Raw genomic sequence first — 17,551 nt, 5'->3', positions numbered from 1 at the left:
AAAGGAAAAGGTTTTTAGCACTTTGCCCTCGACTGCTGTTAGAAACGTGGGCTCTAGCTGGCAATGGTTTGCACCCTTTCCAAGTACAGACCCTCACCCTAGTCAGGGTAAAGGAGCCATACAGCTAAGATAACCCCTGCTCATCCCCTTGGTAGCTTGGCATGAGCAGTCAGGCTTATCCCAGAGGCAATGTGTAAAGTATTTGTACACACACACACATAGTAACACAATGAAAACACCACAAAAGTACTCTACATCAGTTTAGAAAAATAGTCAATATTTCTGTAAAACAAGACCAAAATGACAAAAATCCAACATACACAAGTGAAAATATGAATTTTCAAAGATGAAATCTTAGTATAGCACTTGGAAACACAATAGCTTCAACGGGGGCTAGCACAGCGTCTTGACGGAGTCACTTCTAACAGTCGGACACCACTCATGAGGGAGTGCGGGCCAGTCACGGAGTCACATGGACCCCAGGTACAGTACCTTTGAAAACAATGAGGAAACAAACACGTTGCATGGAGTCAGGGAGGTGAGGCGTTGCTGGAGCCGGAGGGGCATCGGTCCTGCTAACGGGAAGGGAGGCTTCAGTTTCTTTTAAATTGTGAATTCAGAGACCCCAGTCTCCACATCTCTATCTGCTCCCAATGGGAAATTACACTTAAAAAATATTTCATGGCAATCCCCATGTTACCCTGTAGGCAAGATAGACCTTGCAATAGTGAAAAACTAATTTAGCAGTATTTCACTATCAGGACATGTAAAACACACCAGTACATGTCCTACCTCTTAAATACACTGCACCCTGCCCATGGGGCTGCCTTGGGCCTACTTCAGGGGTGACTTACGTGTAGTAGAAGGGAAGGTTTGGGCCTGGCAAGTGGGTGCACTTGCCAGGTTGACATGGCAGTGTAAAACTGCACACACATGCACTGCAATGGCAGGCCTGAAATATTTTTACAGGGCTACTCATGCAGGTGACACAATCAGTGCTGCAGGCCCACTAGGCCCAGCAGTAGCATTTGATATACAGGCCCTAGGCACATCTGCTGCATTATACTAGGGAGATACTAGTAAATAAAATATGCCAATCATGGGTAAACCAATCACCAATACATTTTAGACACACAGCATATGCACTTTCACACTGGTTAACAGAGGTAAAGTGCCCAGAGTCCTACAGCCAACCAAAACAAGTGAAAAAAAAATAGGAGGAAGAAAGCAAGAAGTTCAGGGATAAAAAAAAGGCCAGGTCCAACAACTGCAAAAGAACAATATAAAATATGGACTACTGGAACCAGCAACAATGATTGTCACAATTCATGGTCATGCAAGGGAATATGAGGATCCGAAAGACATGTAGGCTCTATTGGACAAACTTGAGGGAACACACATGGACATACACACCAGTACAGTGACTTCAAGTCCTCCAGCACCAGAGGATTTTGATCATGGAGGAGATAGGAGCCCTGTAAAGTGATTTCATTAGGACCACATAATGCAGAATTTGACCTCCAACAGTAAATACAGTGGTAGGAAATATGCACTGTAGAGGTGCAACTCCAGATCAGCCCTTAAGGTTCGATAAGGATGTTTGAGTACAGGTCCTACCCTCTAGGACTCATGATATTGAGCCACACTTATTATTTGAGGTGCTGATCCACTATTGTCTGCCAGTTGGAGATAACAGAGAATGACAACCATGAGCATGCAACTGTCATTGATTTTCCATTCAGCTCTCCAGGTGTTACAACAGGATCAATTCAAGTACTATGTAACATATATCTCACAACAATGTCTATACCCTTTGAATGCTTTGGGGTAATCCCATCTCCAAACACCATTTTTCTTCACAGTTATGAAGGTCCTTCGTTTAGAGAAAAAGTAAATTTTTTGAAAGGGACTATATATTTCACCTCATGCCCGCATTAAAATCTGGATGAGGATTGTTTATTTTCTTATAACATGATTACTGCCTAGACAGCTTGTGCAAGCCACTACCATACTGTCAGGGGTCTCAGAACACAACCTTATTTTTCTTCATTTGGACACAGTCAGGCTAGTTCCCCCTAGAGGACCTTGGCGAATAAATATTTCTAAATTTTGGAACCCACAGGACAATGCAACACAGTGCTCCCCCCTCCAACAGCTCATTCAAGACAATAAAGATACAGAACAGATGCGTAGATACTATGGGGGGGTGAACAAGGCCTGTACTAGGGTCTTTCTGATGAGAGACGCAGCAACTGTAAAGAGGTGCACACATGAAGCCAGACTTTATCAGGAATCAACGGTCGGCACCCTGTCATTAAGGTACTCCCAAACACTAAGGGCCTGATTCAGAAAGAGTTGTGGGGGAGTCTCCGCACTATGGGCGAAATCTCTGCAATAAGAATTCCTTTTATGGAGATCACACCTCAAGTAAGGAGACTTCCCACGTCTGCGGGGCCTCCACCACAAGTGTGGAAGCCCTTTGTGAATCACACCCATAGTGCCCTACAATCCTTACTGCAAGACAAAACAGAAATAATGGTTTCTATACCTCAGAAGAAGAGAAATCATTGTTCTGTCACTGTCAATGCCACTACAAATGTGGGGAAAAGGTGGGCCATCTACCTGCTGCACAACTCCGACGTGCAAATTCTGCCAGAATAATATTGGCCCACCATAGTGAACCCCAGATATTGATAACTCACCTGACAGACATCACAAAAGAGTTTCAAAATTTCTATAAGAAATTATACAACCATTCCGACCAGGAAGCGGAGGCCTCCTTCCTTGCAACTTACAGACTTCAAGCTTTTGTAAAACTCAAGCTAAGACACTAGGGGGGGACATCTTGAGGATGAAATCGTGGACACAACTGAAAAAATGGCCTCTAGTAAGTAAATAATCACAACTCTAACAGTACCATTGTTAGTGGAGGTTTTCCAATAGGCTTTGGAGACTGGTCATTTGAGAGATGAATTTGGCAGGGCCAGGATCTCGGTCATTTTCAAACTGGGCCAAGACCCTCTAGAATGCTCCAGCTACAGGCATATATCACTCATCAATGCCATTGTAAAAACTTTAGCTAAAATCCTAGCAAACCACAAGAAAAAGTCCAGACCTTTCTTCATACATCCTGCACAAGTAGGTTTTGTGCTGGGACGTTTCTCATCTCCCACTTACACACCCTCTCACAAATGATCTGGCAAGTCAAAGTTGACTCAAACAAGAAATGTCTGTTCTCCCTGGATGCTGAAAAAGAGTTTGACAGAGTAGAGTGGAGTGGAGTGGGGATATCTTTGCAGGACAATGGAATGCATTTGGATCAGAAGGACTTCCCCTTTCTGACAAAACTGATGTATCACAATCCAATGGCCTTGGTAACATGTGGAGGATTCTCCTCTCCCTTCTTCCAAATGTATCATGAAACAAGGCAAGGCTGTCCCCATCACCATAATTGTTTAACTTACCCTTAGAACCAGTTGCGACTGCAATTGGGAATGATGCACAGATTAAAGGCATTATGACAACAGCCACTGAACTTAAAGCGTTTTACGCTGATGATATTTTGTTCACTATATCCAACCCCATGGAACTAGCACAGTCATTGGTGAAATTAATATATTGATTTCTGACATTCTCAGTAAGTAAGATCAATTGGTCTCAGAAGCCCTCCCTCTGACCCCAGGAAGTGTAAATACTGCAATTGTCTCCTTACCCTCTTGCTGGCTGACAAACACTCTGGAATACCTAGGTGCATATATTGTCCCACGACTAGATGCTATGGTTCAAGACAACATCTCCTTGATAGCTACTGTGAGATCAATCCGGTTCAAGACAACATCTCCTCAATAGCTACTGTGAGATCAATCCTCCAGAGGTGTTCAGATTCAGAACTTTCACTGTGGAGAAGAGTCCAGGTCGTTAAAATGACTATAGCACTTAGATTCAATTACTTATTTGGGATAATCCCTTTCAAATGTCCCAGCTCCTTCTTGGCAAAATTAGAAAATGTATTTATTGGTTTTGTGTCGAATTGAAAAAGGCCACAACTGAAAATTTCCAAGCTGTATGACACAACAACAAAGGGTGGATTACACTTGCCTCACATTGAGAGTTACTGGCTGGACCACCAGATGACTCAAGCAGTCTATCTTTCACCCACTTCTGGGGCGACTCCACCATGGGTCTTCATTGAAAAGCATTGAACATCAACACCTAACTCCCTATTACATGATGCATGCACGCAAGATGGTGTATACTAATCCCAGTATCCCATTATTGTCACCTCACACTATGCATGGTGAAGGGCTCATAAACTCCCCTGTGTCAACATGGCTCTACACTCACAGGCACCCATATAGCACAATTCTGCTACCCAAATAGGGGGAGATAAGGTTAATTGGACCACCTGGAAGGCACATGATACTAAGCACAAGGACAACCTCTTTGCACATGATACCCTGAAACCCTTTTAGTCACTATGCCAAAAATGTAACCTTCGTCTACACAGACATGGGGTTAACACCAAGTGTCACAAGCGTTGACTGCACTTGTGAGACTCCCTCACTTTCCACTTTAGAAATCTCCACTAACACACTACTTGCATACTTTGAAGAACTTTAGGGGCATCTAACCTGGTTGAGGATCAGTTCTCGTCTGAAATCTTGATCTTTCTATGACAATGGTGGGGAGAGAGGCTAAAATCCCAGTACCAAGAAAGTGAATGGAAAGATATATTAGAGACCTACAGTAAAGGAATGAGTGCCTCCCACGTGAAATACTGTTTTTTATGCATTGTCGACAAAGCTGTGCACAGCCTCTAAATGTTGGTGGTGTGGTACACCAGACAATGATATAGTGCACATCCTGTGGGAATGCCCCTCCCTGACTACTTATCGGCACCAAATTCAGAATCACATGACACTGGACCTCCCAGCACAAGTGCCCTTGAATGGCAGGTTGTCAATCTTGCCTGACACCTTGCCCCTGCTGATACTCTCGGAACTAGAATGAAGATGGTTCTTGACAGCTATGGGCATGGCTAAGCTAGCTCTCCGTCTCCTTTGGAAGACTGACAAGGTACCCACCTTGCAGGCCTGGTTAGAAAACACGCATGAAGTGGCCACCTTTGAAACATTAGTCTACAAACTCAATGACAAATTTTCAAAGTTTGAAGGGGTCTGGGGTCGCTTCCTTTCCCAAAGCGGGTCTTAGTTTGAACATCCATTGATGGGTTCCCCTAGGGTTGGAATCATATGTATTGCTACCTCACCCTGATGCTATGTCACCACCCTACCTTACCTCACTCACATCTGTCTTCCTCCCCACCTGTATGGGACCAGAATCACGAAAGTCTCATCACACATAGCGATAGGCGGGTGCTGGGACCCCTCGTTCACTGGGCTCAGGTAGATTTATGACCACTAGGTAATATACTTGAGGGATAGGATTTTTGAAGAACTGGTTTGACATGTTTTCTGTGAATTAATATGTCTACATACAGATGTGGTTGACGTTAATTTGTATTTGAGAAAATTCCTACTGTTCTATGCAGAATGCTGTATGCACTATTGAAGTACTATCTACTGTAAAGTTGCTAATAAACAACCGTAATGTGAGAATACACAATTTGACTATTATATTAGTTATTTCAAAGGGTGACAATGTTACCAAATTATGACCACCTGAGCCATCCTGATTCAATCAAGAAACTAATGAAAATTATTTTATGTGAGACTCCTTTTTCAAATCTCACTGGAGCACTGAACTAGATTTAAGCTAGGAATACATTTTGTAGATTGTGTGGTAATGTTGCTGAAACTCTGGATCATGTATAATTGAATGTCCTTTCTTATCCCTGGTGCAAGAAACTGAAGAGTACATTCAGCTTGACAAACTGTGAAGAAAATAAAGTGCCAGAGTTATGAATTAATTGCATATTTTAAATATTTCTATATATAGCTAATCTTGTATTGATAATTATGTTTGTTTTCCTTTGTATATTTAAGGTTTTAGGTCAACTGAAGGTAATTGATACATATGATGAAATAAAAAAATGGACATATCTGCCTGTCAATTGATCAACAATTCAAAGAATTTCAGCCAGACAACAATCTGGTGCCTGATGAGATCCTGTAAATATGGATATTATTGATTCTATTTTAGCCGGCATAATCAGAGTATTCTCAACTGCCTTAAAAACAAGTGTTAGACGCTTTTAGACATTTGTGTGCAGCTCTTCTGAGAAAATAGAACAAAGCATCTTAGTGATTTGGAAGTTCTTACTTCATTATTGGTGGTGATAGGACAGTTATATTTACCTATTATACGAAATAACTCTTTGTAAGGTTTAGCAGCATTTCCTGGTTTCTGCAAGAAGAATAATGCTTTTTCATCAAGCATATTAAAATGTTAAAATATTCAAGATTTTGTCAGTGTTCCTAAGAGTAGAGTAGGAAGGTTGTCCATTTTGTGCTAGAAGGATTTCAATGGGTTGGTTTGCCTTAATGTTGGTAACAACCATTAGTTCCCCTAAGAAGAATGTTGTTGTCTATGATACACATTTGAAAGCACATAGAAACACATTATTATAAATAAAATAAATTCATTCTAGTATGCATCTACAACGCGTGAAGTCATAACATATTGTAAGATCAGTGATTTACAGCCATGTTGTAAAGTGTTTATCTATGATTGTCTTTTGTTGAAGTGAATTGTGAAGTGAATTGTGAACACTGCAATTCTTTCAACTGTTCAGAGTAGCATTCTAAACCATCACTCTTTTGCACATCATACCACCTCAGTTTAGACCCAGCCATATGCAAATCATTATTAAACCTGCACTAATAGGTACAGTCTAACCGAACTTCCAGGCTAGGTCCTCCCTGAAATAGAACATAAGCAACTCAAGACTTGTTTTGCCCTCATTGGAGTTCGTCAGACGGGTGTTGTTATTTTTTCCATCGGCACAGTGAGCTGGGACCCATGGCTGGGCATACCTTACCAATTAGGGCGGTACATCAAACACAAAAAAGGTGATGGAAAGAATGCTTGCAATTTGCCTAAAAACTGCCAAATACTATGGATAACATTTGAACCCACTGTTCTTTTGACCATCATGCCATCTGAGTGCAATAATACACGCTTCTGCTGTAAGTGTGACTGACAGCTCCTAAACAATGGCCCTTTTCTGCTTTGGTTCGGGTTTTGAAAACTAGATGATTCCAGAGGTGTATCGGCGTGGACAATGTGTAAAGACTTTTGAGTGAAAACCAGTTACCTATATGTCATTCATCAGTACCATTCAACCATGCCTGTCTCTAGCAGGACCATCACATAAGGAATTCTAGAAAGTCTGCTGCTTTTTGTGTGACCACCTAGTTGACCAAGCAGTAAAAAAGGCCCCCCTGTGGCCATGGTGTACGTTTACTAGACACCCTTGTTCGGGATCTTTCACATTCTTATGCTCTGGCTGTTATTTGGGAGTAGGTAGGTGAATATTATAATTAATTATGCTTTTCTATAATTAGATTCTATATATAACATGTTGACTTTCTGAAAGACTCATTATTAGAAGTATAGGCCCATATTTATACTTTTTGACGCAAACCAGCGCCGGCGCTGGTTTGCGTCAAAAATGTACCTCCGGGTAACGCCATTCCTACGCGCCATGCGGGTGCCTTATTTAAAAAATTATGTTAGCCGGCGTAGGGGAAAATCGGGGTTGTGCGTCAAAAAATGGTGCAAGTCAGGTTTGAGGCAAAAATCATGCCTCAAACCGGACTTGCGCCATTTTTTGACGCACAACCCCCATTGAAATGACTCCTGTCTTAGCAAAGACAGGAGTCATGCCCCCTTGCCCAATGGCCATGCCCAAGGGACTGGGCACATTGGGCACAGTGGCATGTAGGGGGGGGGCAAATTAGGCCTTCCTATGCCACTTTAAAAAAAAATAAAAAATACTTACCTCAACTTACCTGTACTTACCTGGGATGGGTCCCCCCATCCATGGGTGTCCTCCAGGGGTGGGCAAGGTGGTATGGGGTGTCCCTGGGGGAAGGGCACCTCTGGACTCCTTCCATGGTCAGAGACCATGGAAGTGAGCCCACGGGTCTCTTAACGTCTGCCCTCACCCAGGCGTTAAAAAATGGCGCACATCAGACTGTGCGTCCTTTTGTTAAGGCACGCCCCCTCCTGTACGTCAAAATGACGCAGGAGTATAAATAAGGAACACAGGCCTTAAAGTCATTTTTTGTGGCGGGAACGCCTACCTTGCATGTCATTAACACAAGGCAGTTTGCTGCATCCAAAAAATGACGCACACGGAGGAATTTTGATGTCTGCGGGCGTCAAAGTTTAAATATGGTTCACGGTTTGAGCAGAATGCGTGTCAAAATATTTGATGCACATTCGGCGCAAACAGAGTATAAATATGCCCCATAGAGTCAATATTACAATGACGCTAAAATACCACATCATATACTATGTAGGAAAGGAATGAAATTATACAAGGCAAGGGTATATCTTATTTTAATTCGCTATCAACTTTCCGGATATTGATCATACGTCTGCTAAGTGTGCAAATATTTGCTGGAAGGTGAGGATTTTTAGGCTACCGATCAGGCTTTGTGTCAGAAATATTTTCGAGACCAAGCGCACAAATTAGTTAATCAGTAAAAAACACCAAATACATGAATACAGTAAAATTGCACGAAGAACAGCTTCCTGTAAAGAAGTTGAAATTCGTGACGCAGCTTACCAAAATGGTGGTGACTATCAGCGTGCGATTGGCTAAAGAGTCCGTGATATTGGTTGACTTGTCTTTTGAGCTTTCGGTCATGTTAAGGCCCATATTTGAATTCCAAAGACCGATCTAAAGAAAAGAAAGAGTACAGACGGATTACTGCCTGAATTTGGAGATCATTCCCTGGAAACGTCATGCCGCTTATTATCATTATGTAGTAATGCCTGTTTCAAGGTGGTAAGAGAGAAGCGGTGCAAACCATGCTAAAGAAACCTAAAGGAAAGAATACAGCAAAAAAATATATGTGCGAAGGAATAGTATTCACGTACGCATCAGCAGCGAAGTACATTTTAAAATAGTATTCCATATGAAAATGTGAAACTTCCAATGTTGTTTCACCAGATTTACTGCAAAGAGTGGCACAAATGAATGATTCAACATTAACTAATTGGCCAACTGCTTGTTTGATGGGATTATTTCATGGTGTGACCTGGTAAACGAAGCACTGTTTGCCTTACCATCACCATAACATCCTCTGATAGTGTGCTAAGGATGACCTAGGCAGAGCTAAATTGGTAAATAATAGGTGCAGAGGACCAGAGTTTGTTTGAGGAGCATGTAGTGGCACCCCTGAATACAGAGTTGGTGACTGCCACGGCTGCCTAGTTTTGTTTGCGCCTCATACCTATTTCTCCAGTCACCCTGGACTTCCGGTCTCTCATCTCTCCTTTCCGGTTCTGTTTCATCCATGTTTTTTTCCGTTATCGGGGTTTTCCTATGCATCTCTTTCTTCTTCTGCTCTCTTTTACATCTTTCTCTCTTCTTCCCTGGGCCAAAGTAACACGATGAAAAATAGGTCCCAGCCCCCAAAAATGAGTGACAGTGCGAGCCGCAAACACCCACTGGCACAGATTAAGAACTGAATACAGGAGATATTATGGGAAGTGCATCAGTACTTGCTGCAGTACACGAGATGAACATATTCGGGTCAAGTGAACAGAATTACCACGTAAGGCCAATTATAGAAACATATATTACAAAGAGTTCAAAGGTTGGGCTAAATGCACCTTTACTGAGGCTCTTATGCCTTTAGTGTCAAGAAATAAGCAAAGCTGCAACCGTCAAACTCATTTGTAATGAACGCTTCGACTCTTAGGAGGTATAGCGATGTATATATACAATGTTAATTTATGAATATATAAAAGGATAATTAATGTGGACATTAGTGATTCATTTGTGAACGGATTGGGAAAATATAACCCCCGGACATGGAAAATCCCCGTTTGTGAACCAGGCTACTTTGTTAGATAGCAGGTGAGGCAAGGTTAAACTTTGTATTAACAAATGTCATAGACAGGTAGAGCTCTTCTATCCTTGTACTACTGAAATATTATTTGCTTACTCACGAACTCCAGGGGCAAGCCAGGAGCTCTACAAGAGTAAGTGACACCTTCTCATAGCAACATATTTGTAAATTAGGACCCCGGAGATGCTACAGGGCAAAGCTCCACCTTTGTGGAGAAGTTTCAGTTAGTTTTCTGTTATTTATTTAAAGAAACTTTCCAAGGCTGGGCAGGATTTACCATGGATGTTTGTATAAATATTTCGGAAATGTACCACATTTATCATTTTCATAACTTTCCTGCCTACGTTGTTTCTTGTAAACCTATATATTTGGACTATCACAAAGAGTAACGTTAGGACATTTGTGACATTTCACTAAAAATACAATTTCTTTTCAGTTTGGCATGGAAAGAATGTTTTCAAGTAAAATCATCTCTTTCGCAGATACTTCTAGGAACAATAAGGGTTACAGGCACTTTTCCACTTTATGCCCAACCTATACATTTTTTAATTCACTCATAAATTCAAAATCGCTTTGAAGTGTGGAAGGGATTTCACATGTTTTGAACATCCACACAGTTACAGCGCTGTCCCTGTTCAACTCATTATGGTATCGAAATACTGCAGTCAGTGTGACCGACTGGCTGCTGGAATCAGGATCAACGTGCATTAGTCAGTGTCTCTGTAAGGAAATATGCATAGAAATGTATTAATCTGGTTTGTGGTCCCCCTCCCCCACTTTTGAATTTACTGTTGAGGAGTCTGGCCACTAAAACTGTCTATTATTTTTGATAATATTGCACCGACATCATATGCAGAAGTAAATACATGAGCAAATATGCAAAGCAAGGGAGGCCTGAAAGACAGAAGAACAAAATCCTCCACGTGGAGCATCCATTCCCTTGTTTCGATTATCTCAACATTCTCTTAGTAAGGCAACTTCACATCACCACTTATATTTTGCTCCAGATCATTACTTTGTTGCTATCATTTGCTTGATCGAAATACATTTATGTACATAAGAGCAGCAGATACGTTTAGGGTATAAGGAAGAGAAGGTTCAGGGTCTAAATTCAAGGGAAGCATATGCTGAAAGTTAAGGGACAGGTCTATTATGAGGCTCATGGTAAGTGATAGGTTTAAGGCTAGGACTAGTTAAGGATAGCATAAGGGTTAAGTATAGGGTTAAGATAGGGGTAAGGGAATGAGTAAAGCTTAAAGAAAGGCAAAACAGACAATTTTGTGTCAGGTTAAGGAAAAGCAAAAGTTGAATGCAGAAAGTCACGAAGTTCTCAGTCCAAAGGCAGTCTTTTTTTGATTGACGAATATCAAAATCTTCTTGCAAAGTTCCAGAGTGACACTTCTGGAATGCGGCCACATCGTTCTACGCTCAAAATATATGGATTAGGGCATATTATGGTCCTACTGTGATCAGCTTTTACTACTGCTCTGAATTAGCGACTTGATTAGTGTTAGACTTTTCATCCTTGGCATCGTCTCCCTTAACTATTTGCCTCTGTATCCCAGGTTGTTGATGTGTGCTGGACTCTGTTTTTGCCGTTTTTGTTACTCTGGGCACTTTACCACTGCTAAACAGTGCTAAAGTGCAAGTGCTCCTATATAAAATGTGCATGTAATTGGCTTATCCATGATTGGCATATTTGATTTACTAGTAAGTCCCTAGTATAGTGCACTAGAGGTGGCTAGGGCCTGTAAATCAAATGCTACTAGTGGGCCTGCAGCACTGGTTTTGCCTCACATAAATAGCTCTGTAATCATGTCTCAGACCTGCCACTGCAGTGTCTGTGTGTGGGGGTTTTTAAACTGTAAATTCGACTTGGCAAGTGTACCCACTTGCCAGGCCTAAACCTTCCCTTTCCTTACATGTAAGACACTCCTAAGGTAGGCCCTAGGTAGCCCCAAGGGCAGGGTGCAATGTATGTTTAAGGTAGGACATATACTAATGTGATTTATGTCCTGACAGTGAAATACTGCCAATTTTGGTTTCCACTGTTGCAAGGCCTATCCCTCTCATAGTTTAACATGGGGGCTGCCTTTAAATATGATTAAAGTGTAGATTCCCTTTGGGTGCAGATAGTCATGTGGAGTTTGAGGTGTCTCACAATTTGAAAATACATCTTTTAGTAAAGTTGATTTTAAGATTGTGTGTTTGAAAATGCCACTTTAAGAAAGTGAGCATTTTCTTGTTTATACCATTTCTGTGACTCTGCCTGTTTGTGGATTCCCTGTCTGGGTCAGTTTGACAGTTGGGCTGGTTGCACCTCTCACTAGAGAGTGGCACAAAGGGAGCTGGGGTGTAGTCTGCATTTCCTAACGAACCATCTGTGCTAGGAGGGAGGGGAGGAGTGGTCAAACACACCTGAAAGGGCTGTCCCTGCCTTCACACAATACAGTCTCCAACCCAGGTGAGTGTCTAGGGCCTGGCCTGGGCAAGGCAGGAATTCACAATCAAGAGAGACTTTGCTTTGAAGTAGGCCTACTTCAAAGGAGAAAATGGGTATAAGAAGGGCACCCAAAACCACAGACTTTAGAACACTTCTGGAAACCAAGAGGAACCTCTGCCTGGAGAAGAGCTGAAGAGCTGAGGAAGAAGAGCTATCCTGCCTGTGACTGTGCTTTGTGGAGCTATCCTTCAGTTGCGGCTTCTGCCTGAGCTAGAGGACAAAGACTGGACTTTGTGTTGCCTTCCTTCTTGTGAAGAACTCTCCAAGGGCTTGATTTAGAGCTTGCCTCCTGTTGTTTGAAGTCTGAGGGACAGCAAAGACTTCTCTCTACCAGCACCTGGAGTCTCTGGAGAGACTCCTACTCTGACAAGACATGCCCATCCAGTTCCTGGGATCCTGAAAGGAGAAGCTGGCAGCCCAGGAGTGAGAAATCCATGCACAGAACGCCGTGTGGGAAAAAGTTCGACGCAACTCCGATCTGCGGCTGAATAATCGATGCACCGCCGGCTTTGTGGCTGAAAATTGACGCTCTCTTGCAACATCACCTGAAGATCAATGCCCAGAGCTGGAGAAACGACGCGCATCATCACTGATGGAGGCTGGTGAGATCACAACCTGCGCTGCGTGGTTTTCGGATCATTGTGCGGCTGGATTTCCAATGCGAACACCGCTGGGCGTGTAAAAACAACGCAAGGCCTGGTCGGACCCCTGTGCGGACCGAATCGATGCATTGCTCTCCTGCAGAGAGAAGAAACAACGCATGCCGACTCGACTGAGGGAGAAACGACGCAAGGTCTCGTGAGTGAGTGATATTGATGCATCGCAAGCCCTTTTTGACACACTCTCGCCCGTGTGGGGTTATTTTTTACATGCACCAGGTGCATTTTCACCCTAGCAGCTCTAGTGTTGTGTTTAAAACCACATGAAGACTCTGTCTGCTTTTTAATTGATAACTTGACTTGTGTATTGTGGATTTTTGTCATTTTGTGGATTTTTGTCATTTTGGTCTTGTTTTGTTTAGATAAATGATCTCTATTTTCCTAATCCTGTGTTGTGTCATTTTGTAGTGTTTTCATTAAGTTACTGTGTGTGTTGGTACAAATACTTTACACCTAGCACTCTGAAGCTAAGCCTACTGCTCATGCCAAGCTACCAAGGGGGTAAGAAGGGGTTAGCTGAGGGTGATTCTCTTTTACTCTGACTAGAGTGAGGGTCCTTGCTTGGGCAGGGGGTACCCTGACTGCCAACCAAAGACCCCATTTCTAACAATTAGCATCCTTGGAATGCTATTAAGTGGATGTTTGGTTTTCTATTACTAAGCTGCATCCACAAGGACTTTGGTTATTGGAAACAGTTATTTGACCTGAGTGAATACATACTCACAGTTGCCACATTCCTTACTTCTTTACTTGTTGAAAAAGTCTCATCTAGTGACGAAACACGTGTTGGCTGTTCATGAGTTATTTGACAAAGTAAGGATTGATTCATCTGATTTAAATTGTTGATATGTAGCAACTTTGCAAGAAGATTTTGATATTCGTCAATCAATAAAGACTGCATTTGGACTGAGAACTTAATGAATTTCTGCATTCAAGTTATACTACACCGGAGTAAAATTGAGTGCTGTGGTTTTTTGTGGTTTATTGAATCGTATGTGCTCGGCTGAGTACATGTTTATCCCCTGGGGTAGTAGGGCATATGTAACCATTGAGCACCACCTCCGATCTTACTGAACAGTAAAATACAGCTAACATTATTATTGGACACTCATAGGATGTGCAGTGTAATATATCACTACTACTCTCTTTTTCATATTGTTTGAAAATTAAAGGCGTAAGGATAATGGTGAGAGTTTATAGTTGGGTTCAGGGGTAGGCTTAATGTAAAGATAAGGGCAAAGGTAATGCTAAGGGTAAGGAAAGAGTAAGGATAAGGGAAGGTTAGTGTTAAGGTAAGGGAAAGTGATTTTGTAAGGGTAAGAAAAAGGAATATGTCCATAAGGCTAGTTTAGTTTAAGGGTAAATTAGTTTAAGGGTAGGTGTCAGATTTAGAGTTAGTGTCTGGGAATGTGAAGGGGCACATGTAAGAGTAAAGATAAGGGTAAGTATAAGACATAGGTTTAAGGTTAGATCTAGGTTTAGCACATGGTAAAATAAGGATATGGATAATGTCAAGGGAAAGTTTTAGGGTTAAGACTATGGCAGAAATATGGTATAGGGCTAGGATTAGGATTAAGGATAATTAAAAGGCTATGGTAAGGATGAGTCAAGGTTCATATTTAGGATACAATTGGGGAAATGGAGAGAGTAAGGGATATGGATAGGTTTAGGGGTAAGGCCAAAGTCAGAGTTAGGGAAAGTGAACAAGATAAAGATATGAACAAGAGGATAGGTTCAATTTATGGCAAGATACTCAGTAAAGATAAGTGGAGAAGATACTGGGAGGTGGGTTGAGTTTCAAGAAGTACTCACTGACTGAGGAGGTAGTGACTTGCAAGATAGTGTCATTGATCTCTTTCACATTGCTCATTCAATGAGCTCTTCTTCATTGTGGGTCACGGAAAAAAGTTTAATTTAGGTGTTCCTTGGCCTCTCACAGATGAATCTTAATGACAGATGTAATTACACACTACAATATCCTGTATGTTTCTTCTTTGTTGATGTGGTGGTGTGTCCAACAGCAATGACAAGAGTGGCTTCACACTTACCAACGCATTGCCACTGATTCTGACCATCAGTCACATTGGCCAATTTTGGACCAGTGAGCTAGATATTAACATTTCTATAACACTGTCCTGAACAATTGTAGTTGTACATCAAGTCAGTGATATAATAAAGCACCCTAGAAAGGAAAAGTGTTTTGCATTCACAATCATAATTCCGCTAAACACTGGTGCTTATATAACCAAAAAAACAGAATACTAAATTCAGTACAGTACATCACATTATGAAAACAAACTAATGCAGCTTAATACGAAAGAAGGTCAGGGTGGCACCACAGGAGGATACTAAAAGGCTGTAGGTCACTAGAGATTTCTTTTGGGATGATTGCAGTTTAGTGACAAATTTATACCACGACTTCCCTCTTAAGTGAACATTTCAGAAACTATGCCACGTCTTCTGACGTTTTAGGTCATGATGGAGAAAAGATTCTTTGATCATGCTGGTAGCTTATCCTCTCCAACGAAACCTAAGCCTCAATCTCAAAGCGTAAGCCAAGGTCAAAAGTGTTAACATTGTTATCTCAGAAGAAGCGCATTTGCAGTGGCTGGAGAATGACAACCTTTTATATCTCACTATTTGGTCTGCTTATTGTCTTATGCCTCCCTCTTGAATTTATAAAAGTTGAAAACTGAGTTTGTTACTAAAATCTCAGTGATGGTGTCTCACATGTGCATCCTGGTACTTTGCCAAGCACATATTTTAGTGCACCAACAATTTCTAAATATTTTCTGGAACTCCACGGCAAAAATACAGTATGGTGTTATGGAACATATGTGTGGAAGCAATAGCCACTGTTAAATTATATATTTTTGGTTGCTTCGTGGTCTTTTACATTTCTTGTGATGACTCTTATGAGCTTCGGATAATTTCAGCTTCCTTGTTTTTGAAGAAAAATATGTATTCCAAGTATAATTTTAAAATTTGCAGAGCTTCGTGACATTATAACTGCAAACTAATGCCAATATTACCACTGTCAGAGATTAAAAATATCTTTGACTAACTTTGCCTATCACTGCTGGTAGGAATGACCTAAAATGGAAATGTATCCGTAAAGAGAGTGTAGTGCATGGGAAGTAGGATATTAATATGGGACACTGCAATTCATATTTAGTTTTCGCAGTTCACCATTGTTTTTTGTACTTGTAAAAACCTTTTTGGGGGACATTTGATTCAATAACAAATCGCCAATTGTAATGTACGTAGATTATATACTGACTGTGTAAAAATGATAATCCATGCCCCACATCATATACTTTTTACATTGTGTTTCCTAGTCAAGTCGTCCAGAGCCAAGGGTTATGCACATCTTGACTGGGGAGAGGCTCAGGGACATATTTATACTTTTTGGTGCAAAACTGCACTAGTGCAGTTTTGCATCAAAAGTTTTTGCACCGGCTTGCACCATTCGTGAGCGCCAGCCGGGCAACATACATATGGAATGGTGCAAGCCGGCGCAAAGGGTAGGCTAGCGTAAAAAAATATATATATGACGTTAGCTGGGTGGGGGTGGCGGTATGAGAGAAGGGGGTTTTGACTCTAATAAGCCTAGTGTCATTTTCTGACTCAAAACCATCCACACCACATGACTCCTGTCTTAGAAAAGACAGGAGTCATGCCCACCACCCCAATGGCCAGCAGAGGAGACCAGGGTCCCCTGGGCATGGCCACTGTGCCCAGTGCCATGTAGTGGGGGCCATTTCAGGGCCCCCCAATGGCACCTAAAAAACAAATACTTACCTGTACTTACCTTTACTTATTTACTTGGGATGGGGTCCCCCATCCTCTGCTGTCCCTCTGGTGTGGGTGGGGGTATCGCTGGGGCCTCGGGAGGCTCCACCATGGGAATAAGCCCATAGGTCCCCTGAGGCCTGCCCTGACACAGGTGTTAAAAAATGGTGCAAAGCAAGCTTTGCACCATTATTTGACCCCTCCTCCCCCGTGCATGATTTTAGCACAGGGGATAAATATGGTGCTAAGACCATAGAGTAATTTTTGGCACAGGAACGCTTACCTTGCATCTCATTGACGCAAGGTAGGTTTCCACATCCAAAAAATGACTTTAACTCCATAACTTTGGCACTAGACGGGTCTAGCGCCAAAGTATAAATATGGAGTTAGTTTTGCTCCGAACTTGCGTTAAAAAATGACGCAAATTTGGCACAAAACAAGTATAAATATGCCCGTCAGTGTCCCAAGCAGACTCTCAGAGCTTCCTTTAGAGTTTGGTCCTAAGTGAGAAAACTTGTTTCACCTTGCACCATTTGCAAATTGAGCACAAA

General features: G+C 41.8%; 1 protein-coding gene across 5 annotated transcripts in view; it reads right to left on the bottom strand.

Moving 5' to 3' along the window:
• The window catches only part of GRIK1 (glutamate ionotropic receptor kainate type subunit 1), a 990,817-nt gene that overhangs the window by 206,353 nt on the left and 766,913 nt on the right, over window positions 1-17,551 (bottom strand). For all 5 annotated transcript variants that reach the window (XM_069204055.1, XM_069204056.1, XM_069204053.1 and 2 more), the window contains one exon: window positions 8,756-8,869. In XM_069204055.1, the coding sequence (XP_069060156.1) occupies window positions 8,756-8,869 (114 nt within the window). The remainder of the gene's footprint in view (window positions 1-8,755; window positions 8,870-17,551) is intronic.

Source organism: Pleurodeles waltl, chromosome 8 (assembly GCF_031143425.1).
Source record: "Pleurodeles waltl isolate 20211129_DDA chromosome 8, aPleWal1.hap1.20221129, whole genome shotgun sequence".
In the NCBI taxonomy this organism is placed as follows: domain Eukaryota; kingdom Metazoa; phylum Chordata; class Amphibia; order Caudata; family Salamandridae; genus Pleurodeles; species Pleurodeles waltl.
The sequence above is the reverse complement of the archived record's forward strand: the minus strand, read 5'-3'. Positions and strand labels throughout refer to the sequence as shown.